At 40.1% G+C, this 13,745-nt stretch overlaps 2 protein-coding genes across 2 annotated transcripts; one reads left to right on the top strand and one right to left on the bottom strand.

Moving 5' to 3' along the window:
• The first annotated feature begins 343 nt into the window (after nt 1–343).
• Nucleotides 344–3,864, top strand: LOC146627807 (glycine cleavage system H protein, mitochondrial-like). Its single transcript, XM_085357371.1, has 5 exons — nt 344–494; nt 639–718; nt 2,020–2,083; nt 2,237–2,368; nt 3,342–3,864. The coding sequence occupies exons 1-5, from the start codon at nt 344–346 to the stop codon at nt 3,437–3,439; spliced, it is 525 nt and encodes a 174-aa protein (XP_085213497.1). The 3' UTR covers nt 3,440–3,864.
• A 1,867-nt stretch (nt 3,865–5,731) lies between these two features.
• Nucleotides 5,732–10,318, bottom strand: LOC146627808 (uncharacterized). Its single transcript, XM_085357372.1, is given in 8 exon segments — nt 5,732–6,276; nt 6,400–6,625; nt 6,740–6,934; nt 7,072–7,304; nt 7,360–7,581; nt 7,688–7,999; nt 8,132–8,639; nt 10,097–10,318. Coding segments are annotated over 8 exon segments (2,463 nt in total).
• Nucleotides 10,319–13,745: the final 3,427 nt, after the last annotated feature.

Below are 13,745 nucleotides of genomic sequence, written 5' to 3' on the forward strand. Positions count from 1 at the left end.
CTTTGAAGCTGAAACATGTCTTAAATGGTATAAAACTTTCAAACTGCCAAGAAATTTATTTTAAAATAATGCAGCATCGATTCTAAGTCAGTTTCCATTTCCATCTGTGGCAACTTTTAAAAAAAATCAACAGGGGTAGAAGTAATTTACTTTGGGCTTGAGTTTGGTATTTCTTTATTTTTTAAGAAATTTATTGCTAGTTAAATTATAATAATAGTTTTTATAATAGCAAACCGAGCGCTCAAGAGGATCAATAACGATGATCGGTGGAGGGCAGTAAAGCGCCACTGATACCTCTCATATCAATGAAGAAGAAACATGCTCTCATCAGTGAGCGACAAACATGGCTGCCTGTTGGCTACTCCGTTCCCTCTCTTCCAACTTTTCTACAGTTTTGCCTTTACTCGCTCGTTCAGCGTCGCTTTCTCCATTGCAGCTGGCATCTAAGCCTTATTTTGGAAGAACGCTAGCCTCTTCTAGCCGGTTATCAGCAGGTATTCGACTATGCATGTCTTGTATTAGATAACATTAGCGACAGAAAGGACACGATAGCTGCAGCGTGTTTGAGTGTTTCTGTCATACTCGTCGAGGACTTCAAAATCCTCGCTAAGTTCTGAGTATGTTGTGTTATCTTGCAGCGCTTAAATTCACAGACAAACACGAATGGATTCGTGTGGAAGACGGAATCGGGACGGTCGGGATCAGCAACTTTGCACAAGTGAGTATTCCACCTTTGCGCGTGCACTTCACAGACCGGTGCCAAAATGTGATTTCCGGAATTTGCCAGAAAAAGAAGGAAAAAAAGATGATTACTGGTGTTGTCTTAATAAATTATCAACTGATAGTTGATTTCAGAGTTTTATGTGTAATGTGTTTAATTGTATTGGTAAATAGACTTTATATGTTATATATGAAAAATAAAGAAATGGCCTGTTTCGCGAGTATCTTTATGGCTCTGCATTATTCTATCTACATTATAATCAATCCAGTCCTTTTTTGGCCACACAATATCTTTATAATAGTGTTATTTTTTAATGCTGCTTGGCCAGATCTCTCTCTTTAAAAATTGACATTTTTATATGTCAAGAGACTTTTTAGCTGGATAAGTAAATGCTATGTAAAAGTCACTTTGTCACAAACTGGTTTATATCATTCTTTAGAGATATGGTTGGCATACGTTTCATGTCTAGGCTGACAATGTTTTGGTAAATCACTCAAATCACTTTTTGAGACAACACTGATTAAAACTGCTATAAATGATTTGATGGCTTACAGTATGTGAAACATATTTCTCTTAAATGTTATCATTGTGTTTTGAAATAAACAGTCCAGTAGCAGTAGAAGCTGCACTCAGTTTTTGGCAGAGGGACTTGTATGTGTCCTTTGTTTGTTCAGGTGTTTCATTAACATTAAAAATGTCTTTTTAAAAGCTATTTTAAGTGGCCAGAAGAGACTGGGTTTATTATTGTGTAAAATACACAGTAGGTAGGTACAATAATATAGTCATAAAGATACTTGTTATTTCTTTATTTCATATGTAGATTATGCGGAGTGCAGCCTATTTTTCAATATAAGCAAATATATTAGACATAAAAACATAATCTTTTTTTTTTATGTTTGCAGGTGATGACTTTTTAGCACAATGGCGCTGAAATATGTGCACATGCAAGGCAGATCCAAGATTTAAAGCTCTTTTATTATGCAAGCTAATTAAGGCAATGCTCCCTCACATGGCCCCCAAAAAACTTAAATAACATATATTTACTGACATAAATATAAAGTACAGTTTTTAAACTGGCATTTATTTAAAAGTTTAGAAAGTATATGTAGGACTGACAGTTGTCATTACATTTCTTGTGTGTGCACAACACTCAAACACCAGATAGCAGTGACTCAAATGTAAACACAGACATCCCTTTCCACAACATTTAAATGAAACGCAAATAACTGTTTTGTTTTTTTTTTTTTAACATCATACTCTGGTTGTCCTGGCTAAATGTTTTCCCTAACCGCTTGCAGGAGGCATTGGGAGATGTAGTTTATTGTGGACTGCCAGAGGTGGGGGCACAGCTGGCTCAGCAAGGTATGATGTTTGCCGAATAATAGTGAATATTATTAAGATGGGTATAAAGCTTGATCTCATGCATGTCATCGCTGGATTTAGAGTCACCACAATGCAGGAAAGTGGATGGCCTCTTGTCCCTCATGACGTACTTTCTGAAATTTACTCCTGCAGATGAGTTTGGAGCTCTGGAAAGTGTAAAGGCAGCCAGCGAGCTTTATTCTCCTTTAACTGGAGAAGTTGTAGAGATCAACACGCTACTGGCAGACAACCCTGGTCTGGTCAATAAATCTTGCTACAAAGATGGTAAGTACACACATAAACGTCACAGTGCAGTTAGTGGAGGGTACTCTGGTGTATGTATGAGACATTTTAGATTAATGCAAGAGCTTAAATAGAATTAACCAATGACATTACTCTTTGTGGTTTGTCACAACATTGGCATTTTCTTTCGATTGGTGCATTTTTTTTCTATATAGATCACTGCTAAAACCTAATGTTTTTTTTTTAACTGTTTTATCACCCAGTATAATACGCGGCAGTAAGCTATGAGGTTTAATCTCTGGACAGTAGATGGCAGTAATACAACACAACATAACAGTGAAGACAGGGTCTACATTAAGGCCATAAAGCTGGAGCTGTTCTATTGTTACATTACATTATATTTCATTAAAATGACCCTTCATTGCACATTTTCTAACTAACATCTGAATAGTTGATGTCCAGAGACATTGTATGTTTCAATCTCTTTTCCCTCACTGCATTCATTCCATTTTATTTAAGTTAATTACTAACCCATCACAATTACCTTTATGGCCTTTGGTAGTAATGCACTGCAGAATGTTAAAATAACCTTTCACTTATAACATTCACTCACAGTCTGAAAGCAAAACATAAGCTGTTCACTCTGGTGGACTATTTTACTCAAGCAAAAAAAGTGTGTGTGTGTATATGTGTGTGTATGTATATGTATGTATATATATATATATATATGTGTATATATATATATATATATATATATATATATGTGTATATATATATATATATATATATATATATATATAAAAATAACAGTGTCAGTGACATTTACAAACATTTTCTCTTATAAGGTTTTTAGCTTATATCTTTAAACAATGCAAAGAACAAAATATACTCATATTTTGTGTAGTTATTTTGTTTTGTTTTTTCATGTGAAGCATTTAATGCTACAAGTACTGAAACCAGTGTGCATCTTTGAATCAGAGCTTAGCTTAACTTGATTTTTACACATCTATTATAGGTTGGCTCATGAAGATGAGCATTTCCAAACCTGCCGAGCTTGACAGTCTAATGGATGAAGCTGCATATGAGAGATACATCCATTCTATTGAGGACTGACATAACACCTTTCTGTATGTGCTGTGCACCTTCCCTTTTTCTCACAACACTGGCAGAGAGAGGTGCACAATATGTGCCTGTCCGTTAAAACGCAATACATAGCATTCTCCAGTGGAGCTCTGTAGCTCCAGGCTACTGATCTGTCAGTGCTGTAGAGCTGTGAACTTTAGAATTTCTTTACAGACTTAATTTAGGGGACCTTCCAGCCTGCATTGACCTAATATCCATTGTTGGTTTCTTAAAGCATCAAACCACCAAAAGGTGGAAGAGACTGAGACTAGAATAAAATAGTTACAAATCATTTCAGTGAAGGACTTGAAACTCTGTCTTGGGACACTGTTTGACTTAAAAAGCACTTTTGTCTTTATGGTATTAATTATTTTGATCTTCACTGCATGTATAAGGGTTAAACTGTGGACAGAGGACCTGTGTAATAAAAAATAAATAAACATTTCCTTAAAAAGTCTCTTTTCTTTGTCATTTATTTCTGAAATTTTTATGTTTTATATACGGCTTAAAGAAAAAATAAATCGCACTAATATAAATATATGTATATACACCGCATTCCAAATTATAATGCAAATTGTGTTTAAGTGTCATAAAGATTAGTTGTTTTTCAATTAAACCCATGGATGGAATTGTGTCTCAGGACTCTTTGTATCATTGAAATCAATCTTGGACACTTATGATCATTAGTTTGCCAGGTGAGCCCAATTAAAAGAAAACTACTAAAGAAGGATGTTCCACATTATTAAGCAGACCACCATTTTCAAGCAACATAGGAAGGAAAAAGTATCTCTCTGTTGCTGAAAAGCATGAAATAGTTGAATGCCTTGGACACGTAATGAAAACCTTAGATATTTCACAAAAATGTAAGCGTGATCACCATAATGTTAAGAGATTTGTGGCTGAGTCAGAGCACACATGGGTTCGTGCAGATAAAGGCACAATGAGGAAGGTTTCTGCCAGACAAATACATCAGATTAAGAGAGCAGCTGCTAAAAGGCCATTACAAAGCAGCAAACACTTATTTGAAGTTGCTGGTCCCTCTGGAGCCCTGCGAACATCAAGGTGTAGGATCTTCCAGAGACTTGCAGTTGTGCATAAACCTATTCAGCCACCCCTAACCAATGCTCACAAGCAGAAACGGCTGCAGTGGGCCCAGAACTACATGAAGACTAATTTTCAAACAGTCTTGTTCACTGATGAGTGCAGTGCAACCCTGGATGGTCCAGATGGATGCAGTGGTGGATGGTTGGTGGACGGCCACCATGTCCCAACAAGGCTGCGTCGTCAGCAAGGAGGTGGTAGAGTCATGTTTTAAGCCGGAATCACAGGGAGAGAGCCGGTTGTCCCCTTTAGGGTCCCTGAAGGTGTGAAAATGATTTCTGCAAAGTATGTGGAGCTTCTGACTGACCACTTTCTTCCATGGTAGAAAGAGAAGAACAAAACCATCTTCATGCAAGACAATGCATCATCTCATGCTACAAGGAATACCTCTGCATCATTGACTGCTATTGGCATAAAAGGAGAGGAACTCATGGTGTGGTCCCCATTCTTCCCTGACTTCAATCCTATTGAGAACCTTTGGAGCATCCTCAAACAAAAAATATGAGGGTGGGAGGCAGTTCACCTCCAAACAGCAGCGCTGGGAGGCTATTCTGACATCCTGCAAACCATTCAAGTAGAAACTGTTCCATGGATGCAAGAATTGTAAAACTGCTATCAAATAAGGGGTCCTATGTTAATATGTAACTTGACCTGTTAAGATGTTTTTGATTGAAATCGCTTTTGATGTTAGTGAAATTGATCTACTAATGCTGCAAATTCAACAAATAACCATTTTCAATTCTTTACAATCTATAAAATCTTTTGAAAGTCTGTGTGCGTAATAATTTGGAACAGTGCATTTTAAGTTTTTTTATTTTTGAAAAACATACTGTTTTCATTGGGAGTTTTGTTCAGTAACATTTGAATTATACTCTATTGGTCGATGACTCGAAAATTATGCCGACTGTCATTTGAATCGACTAAGTAGCAAAAACAGAAAAATATCATTTGCATAATAATTTGGAACGCAGTGTATGCTGCCATTATTAAACACAGTACCTGAGGTCAAACTGAATATAAACTTTTGAGAGCATTTTCCAGCCCCCTTGCAATCTACTTTTTTTCCACAAATATTTTCCACATCCACATTGGCAGAATATGTCTTGGCATAATTTTTACACTCAATAAATTTGTAATATGTTTACATTCTGTGGCAAATGACTAAAAAGTTTGTAGTCTTGGTCACTTTAGAGAAGTGACTGCCCCACCGGGTACTATAGAGAACCTGTCCTTGGCTGTGGGAGTTCGTCTGGCCCTGCCTCGAGGTGAAGGAGACGGTGGGAGCCCCTCCATTCTCCGATAATCGCTGTTGAGCCTCTCCTTTCTTTGGACTGCCTCATGCATTACACTGGCAGTGAAGTCTCTCTTATTAAGGAAAGCAATGGTCTCGTCCCTCTTTCGGCTCACGTATCCTTTTAAAACTGCGTTGTAGGGGTTTGATGTGGCATCAGCATCCGGATCTTCATGCTGGTGTTTGAATTCCATGCGAGTGATGACAGGCAACAGGAACTGCTTTCCTTGTGTCACCACAGCCCCATCCTTGTGTGATAAACCCAAAGCCTCAGAGACCAGGCGTGGGGGCAAAGGCACCAAATCGCAGCCTGAGCGTTTGTCCACATACTGTTCAAACTCCCTGCGCACCAAAGCTACATCCTGCAGAGACTGATTCCTTCGCTCCTCGAGATCTGTAATTATTCACTCGGGATACGACTGGCCAAACACCACACCTAAACCGTGAGGACAGCATCGATGTAATAAATTGATATATTAACTGTTAAAACTAAACTATGCAAAGCATGATTCCATACATTTATCTTATTTAAAAAGTGAATTACAATAAAATGTCTCACCTGCACGCCGCAGCATAGATGCAGGACATTTCCAGGGTTTGTGAATAAGCTCGTCAGGCAACTCTGCAAGTTCAGGACACCATTTCCTAACATAGGTACCGTAGGGGTCACAGGTCATTGCTGCGTCAACAGGGTGCATGACAAAGTTCCAGTGATCCAGGCCACACATGCCCCCATTCTGCCACATCATTGCATCTATGGCAACATCTGCATCCACCAGGGTGTCCTAAAAATGGGTTGGATACAGTCAGGAAGTTAAGTAGTACTTGTGAATATTTGTCAGGCATTTGGTGCAATATCTTTGTGAGTGCATTAGTCCCAGTGTGCACACGCATCTCACCTGGAACCAGCGATAGCCTTCTTGCCAAGGCAGATAAAGATATGCTATGAGAAAAGATGCCACTACATGTCTCATGTAGTTGTTCATCCAGCCTGTTTGCCACAGCTGCTTCATGGCTGCATCGACCAGAGGGTAGCCTGTTCGTCCTCGCTGCCATGCCTTGAGGTGGCCCCGATCACTGCTCCACCGCAAAGCCTGCCAGTGGATGTAAAATTATCCATAATGTGGTTTAGGCCTTTATTACAAATTAATAAATTGACGTGGCAACAAAAAAAGTTTACAATTTTATGGTATGGTTAATATTCACTTTGTAGTCTATAACTAATTTCCACCTTGTATGGAGGTCTGATGGATTCCCATGGGAGGTCAGGAAACAGCGTGAGCTGCCAGTAAGCCAAATCTCTCCACGCCAATTTGCGTTGGAACTTTAGGGGTCGACAACGTGCTCCTTTGGCATCCCACATTAACCAGCGTGGACTGAGCTGACCAAAATGAAGATAGGGCGACAAGCAGCTGGTGTTCGGAGCATCTGCCCTGCCTGACTCTTTTTCATATCTATACACACCTAGAAATAGAAATAAATATATGGTGTTGTTCATTGCCAAGTCTGTTAAGATAACCAACTGAACAATAGGTGTTTTGTTTTGCCTTAGAGCTTTGGTTTCTAACCGTTGTGCCATCCTTCCTGCGGGGCATGCGTGCCAAGCCTAGTTCATCCAAACAGAGCCCCTTTGGCCAGTGGGCAGGTGTAGGGAGAGATACCGGGGGGTCCAGGGGAACTCCTACTGCAGTCCCTGGGTTCTGTCTACAGCAGCTCATGAAGTGAGAGACTGAACCTATTCCTACATCATAAAAAAACAATAAAAGTTCATCAGAATAGCCATATTGTAATTTAGGTATACATTATCAGCAAACCCAGTATGCACATAGAAATATGCTTTGACTAACCTCGAAGGCCAACACCCTCCGTGGTGACAGAATAAGGGTCTCTGAGACAATAAGAGTGGAACATCCTGCATTCAACACCTTGTTTCTGCAGAGCTGATACTACCAGATCATCTCTCTCCTTCAGCCAGGGCTCATACAAGGCATTAGCCAGCACTGTTCTTGCCCCAGTCTCTTTAATCAGCTCCTTAAGTGCCTTCAGAGAAGATTCAGTACTTGTCATCTCCCCATTTGCCTTGAGGACGACAAGACGGCTGCCGATGTGCTCCAAAGATGAACAAAAACACAACAATGCCTGATGTAACCAATATTTACCTATTTAAAAAAGGGAAGATACATTCAGACAATTAGAATACAGAGCCTTACAAACAAGGATTTTGTCAAGAACTATTATGAAGACATGAGACAAAGTATTGCTATAACCACTGATTCCTTGATCAAACTTACAAGCTCCTCCCATAGCCACTGTAATGCCCGTTCCCTCCTCTTCTTTGGGGCTCCAGATGAAGACAGGTATGACAGGTGCACCCACTTCTAGTGACGCCACGAGAGCAGGATTGTCACACAGCCGCAAATCCCTCCTGAACCACAGTAACACTGGTGGTGGTGCTGATGGAGAGCGGGGTAAACCTACAAGGTGCTGGCCAGTACATTTTCGCCTCTGCCGCCTATTCTTAGAGCGTTTTGGTTTCTGTGATTGATCCACATCTCCCTCCTGTTCTGAGACACACACAGTCTGACCTGTCCCGAGTGTCTGCTTATTAGGATACGTACTTATTTGAAACTCCATCTCTCTGGCTGTCTGCGGTGGACTCTCTCTGTTCCAGGATCCAGTTTGATTGGTGCAGTTGCTTCCTTCAGGCTTTAATATAGAATTCAGCTGAACAGATCCTCTCTGACCTTTCATATCCAGTAGAGAGAGAGCCAAAGCAAGTTCCAGCTCGTCATCTTCAGTCTAAAATTTAAGCAGGACAACCCACTGTTATTACTTTTAAAACAATTCTTTAGTAGTTTAAAAAGACGAATGTGTACACTATGCCCTAAATGACAAGACATTAGCTTTTATCAAAAACTACCACAGGTGTTTCAATTATTTAAATGTATTATCTCTTTAATTAGATGGGTGTGTACAGGCACGGCTTGGTTTACACTCATCAAGTACTTCATAAGGGACACATGCAAACCTGTCATTCTTCCTTGCAGACACCTTATTGTAACCCAAATTCTCCCCATCACCGGTTCCGTCTTGTCACTCAGGCTTCATTCAAGCCCCCATCTTCATCTCCAACACCGCCCTCTAGATTCCAGGGGGTCCTGCCCTAATCCCTATCAGCACTGGGATTAAATCCTGCGCTGATGGGCTGCATCACATGCATCTCTCAGGTCCTGTGTCAGGTCTTGTTTTTGATTTTTTTCTCCTATTTCTTCTGGACATGACTTTCAGATACTGTTCATCTGCTTTAGATAGTTCTTTAGACCTGCCACTTCTTTTGTCCTCCACTTGTCCACTTTCCTCAAATTGTTTAGGGAAAGTGGAAAATGCCAAGGAAATCACAATTTCCATTTTCTAAATTACTTTTAGACATTTTTAGAAAAAATCCCTACAAATACAAAGAAAACTGAAATGGGAAAAAATTGGGAGACATCATCTCGATGTAGGGAAGCATAGAGCTGCCACCCAGGCAAAATAAAAATAGAGATATATCACAAAACTTTATTGTTCTTACAATATACTTTTCATGTTTGTTCAATATACTATCACGTCATTACAATATACTTAATATCACGTTATAACAAAAAACTTTTTATATTCTACGAACGTAATAATTATGTATATTGTAATGACGTGATATTATGTTGTTCAAACGTGAAAAGTATATTGTACTAACATGATAGTATATTGTGAGAACAATAAAGTTTTCACGTTATGATGTGATATAGCTCTATTTTTCTTTTGCCTGGGTGGCAGCTCAACGCTTCCGTAGTTCTCGGGAAAATATCACCAATTAACGCAGATCCCGGGGCTCCGCATTCACAAAAGGGGGAAACTTTAGCCTTGGCAGTGGTTTGCAGTTTCGGTGAAGAGCTGCTCCTGTACCGCCATTAGGAAATCATTAATACTTATGTATGTTTTCTTTCATTTATTTACGTATTTATTTATTTTAGGTTAAGCTAGGCTAGTAGGTAAAATGAAAAAGTGACAAAAACACAACTAGCTACCTAAAGTTACGTGTATCATCAAATGCTTGAGTTAATCTCTAAAAACGCCAGTCGTTTAATTAAGTCCTGTTACTTCCTTATTGTGTTTTGTTCGTGTCATTTTTTGTATGTATTTTATTTTTGCTGACTTAAGCCTAGGTGTTACAAGTCCTCCAACCTGAATGTACTTCTATTGCTGAAACATTTACTGACCTTGGTGAAATATTCCTGGTAGATGGAGGTGAGACTGGCGTGCAGGAGTCTGTCACCCGTGGACAGAGGCTCGATGAGGGACAGAAACTGTGAGCGGGTCTCTACTTGCCCCAGGATGGACACACACATGGCGAAGAAACCCTCGGGATCCTCTCGACCCTCCAGTACTTCCCCTAACCACCATTTCACTGTGGCTTGGGCATCAGCTCCTGAAGGAGGCATCTTCGAGTAAAAGGTGACTGACATTTTAGTTTGTTAAAAAGATTAAAGCCTAAGCTCTATATTCACGATCATCTCAACCTCCTGAACTACCGGTTACCAAACAACAGCTGATTTTCAGTTACACAAGCCATGTGTCAAATGTTTTGTAACCTGGGGTAAATTGTAATGAGTAAAAAGCACCAGTAGGGGGTGTACAAATCTAATATAAATGAGCTATGCAGGAGGCTAGTAAAGCCCATGGGTGTTAGGCTGGGTTTTTTTTCTTTTCACAGCGTGTGAGTAACAGATGGGATTCCTTGTTTACATTTCATTAACTTGGCATTATGGCAGAGCAATATAGACCTAATAAATGCTATATGAATGCCTGTTTTTGACATAGATTTGAGTCGATCTCTGTGTTTCATCTTCCTGTCCACAGCACAATCATTTCTCTGCCAAATCTATACCTGTCAACGAAAATGTTTCATTCCCAGAGTCGCCACAAGCAAAATCCAATCAAATAGAGATCCTTGGTTCAATTTGAAGTGATGTTAAAATGCTGGAGGGGGGGGGGGGGGGGGCATCTTCCTTTGGATAATCACTCTATAATTTTTACATAGCCTTCATCTTGACAGGAATGTGGCCTTTTTCAAGTGCAGCCTGTGATGTGACTGAAAAACAAAGCCAGGAGACAGGAGACGGTGTACCCAGCAGTGATTTTTTTTTTTTTTAATCACAGTCTGTATTCAGACTGTTGAAGGGTTGCTAAGTAATTGATTTTTTTAATGAGACCATGAATAAGCTTTTGAAAGTACGCAGCAGGGGACAATGATTTGTGACACTTGTGGAGCAAACTTTAAAATGCTTTGTATAGTTGATAAGCTCCACTTGTGATACTATTACAGGAATTACTCAGAAGTCTTATTTTACTTATATAAAAAAAAATTCTCAAGTGTTCGTCTAAAATGCGACTCAAGGCTTCGCAAACAAGGACATACGATCTGAGTTATTCAAAACTATTATGTGAAAAGTAGTGGGAGTGTAAGAAGGGAATATGGTGTTGAGTGCTGTGGTATGTGAATAGAGCAAGACCGAAAGAGAGGGAGCGGGAGAAAGAGATTGAGAGAGAGAGAGAGAATCAATAGTGTTTAGACAGAGAAGTGGAGTCTAAGTGTGTGATCAATAGAGAGCAGAGAGGAGAGATTAGCTGCTTTTCTCTTTCAAACTAACACTGACAAATTGGTGAATTGGTGTATCGGCCCTTGGGCTAAACGGATTGACCTGCTGTTTCCATGTTCTACCGTGTACTGTCAATAAAGATCTGTGTTCATTGTGGCTCTCAATGAAGAGAGTGAATGAAGCACCAAAAGAGAGAAAAAGGGGAAAAGGAAGGAAGGGAAATAGAGAAGCAAAAGCAAAAGTGCAGTCCAGGTGCCCACGTAGAGCTGATACTCGCGAAATGTCCACACCTCGGTCTCATTAACACACGCGTGTACTCATATGTGCATCCTCGTGCACATTGTTATAAAACCATAATAACGTCTCCAGGAAAATTAATGGAAAGACAGATTAAAAACTAAGTGAGGAGAAACGGGCCACTAGTGTAGCTATTTGCAACTCATAAATCATTCTGACACACCCACGCGCATGTAGACACTTGCATAGACTCACACACGCACATACACACAAGCACACACACGTACTGTAATTAACCACAGGCTATTTACTCTCTCCTGCTGTAAATTAGACATGCAGACACAGTTATTACATTAGGGGGATCTGCCATGCAGAATGCTAACGGGGGGGAGGAGGAGGGGAGACTCGTGCACATAACAACAACTGGTTCATACAAACATAAACATGCACGTACGCACACACACACACACATGCATGCGTGTACACAAGAAAGAGGGTTTAGAAGAATCATAGACTGACGGGAGTGAAAATGAAGCTGCAGCACAGAGAATAGGGGCCCCCAGCTCTTTGTTCCCTGCTGCATTTCATTATCTGAAACGCTAGCCAACACACGACACACACACACACGCAACGCACCTCCCCCTTCCCTAAAGCTGTCTGCCTTCACTCCATGCATACAGCACAAAAAGAGGGGAATATAGAGATACTGCGTCAGTGCCATTCACTGGCATCTGTACTTGGTCATGGTAAGCGTGTCTGCATGGTCATCCTTCGCAAATCAACTCATCCACACACTGCCCTGAGTTGACCACTTCCATTTAAACCTGTGATCACAGAAAACACAGTCCCATAAATTCTATTTCAAGCAGAACAATGGGAGATGAAGTCTTGATTAAAGCAAGTATTGATACTCTGTCTCAGGCAGCTTGTCTCCATTTAGTTCATCTGAAGTTTTTCTTATTTTTTTTTCTGGCAGTCCTTCAGTTTGTGTGTGTGTGTCCTCTGGTTCCCTCTGCCTCCCTCACCCTTCTCTGTCCCTCTGTTTTCCCACGGTGATCGATAGCTCATTACAATCATTGACTGCAGCTCATCAGCACCTTTTAAGGTCTGGAGACACAGAAAAGGTGTATGTGCTTGTAAGGGTGCATGTTTTCTGATGTGAGCTTATTGACAAATAGAAAATAACCATTCAAATGTCAAACATAACCTTTGTTTTGTTCAAAATGAATTTTTCTGTCTTACAGCCAGTGCTGCGGGTGTCTAGTTTGTCACTTTGTCGCTTTATGGTCCATGGTCTTGGGGAACATCTTATTATGCAACTCACGTGGGTACCATGGTTTGTTGCTATGGTGATTGCCAAGGGAGCCAGAGTATTATAGGTGTTTATCCTAGACAGGAGCAAGGCTACTCTCCGTCTATCAGGACACGCTTCAATTTGCCACACAGTTTGGACCACACATTAAGATCAACACAGTCACAGAGGGACAAAGGGAAAACAGAGAATACAACACAATCAGGTCCGGATGCGATTTAGTGGATAGATTATTCAGTATTCATATTCCTGGAAGAAAGACCTTGTTCAAACACTCAGTTGTTGGTTTAATGCGTCACTGCAGGGTTTGTTTTTGGAGAGGACAGGATGTGAGCCAAAAGAAGCAAACAGAGAAAAAAGACTGTTAGAGAGTACAAACCATGGTTAAAGGCAAGGAGAAAAGTGTAGACATAAAAAAAGGCAAAATAAAGGAGACAATAGATAGACCTCGAGAAGTCCCCCAAGGATTCAGTCACAGGATGTGGTCTAAGAAAAGCAGTAAATTGGTAAAGAGTGTGAACTTTTAAGGAAAAGGGGATAAAAATAGAGAGTATAATAAAGGGCTGAATAGACAACAAGTCTCTCAGCCCATGCATAAATTACACACACCATTTACATATTCATTATGTTTTGTGTTCTAATGAGAGTATTTGCTTAATAGCATCACCACCACTGCCAGCTTTTGTTTGACTCAAGAGAATTAAAAGAGTGGGAGAAAAA

The sequence above is a fragment of the Diplotaxodon limnothrissa genome, linkage group LG7, assembly GCF_057381915.1.
Source record: "Diplotaxodon limnothrissa isolate DT_005_m linkage group LG7, D_limnothrissa_male_GT1.1, whole genome shotgun sequence".
Lineage (NCBI taxonomy): Eukaryota > Metazoa > Chordata > Actinopteri > Cichliformes > Cichlidae > Diplotaxodon > Diplotaxodon limnothrissa.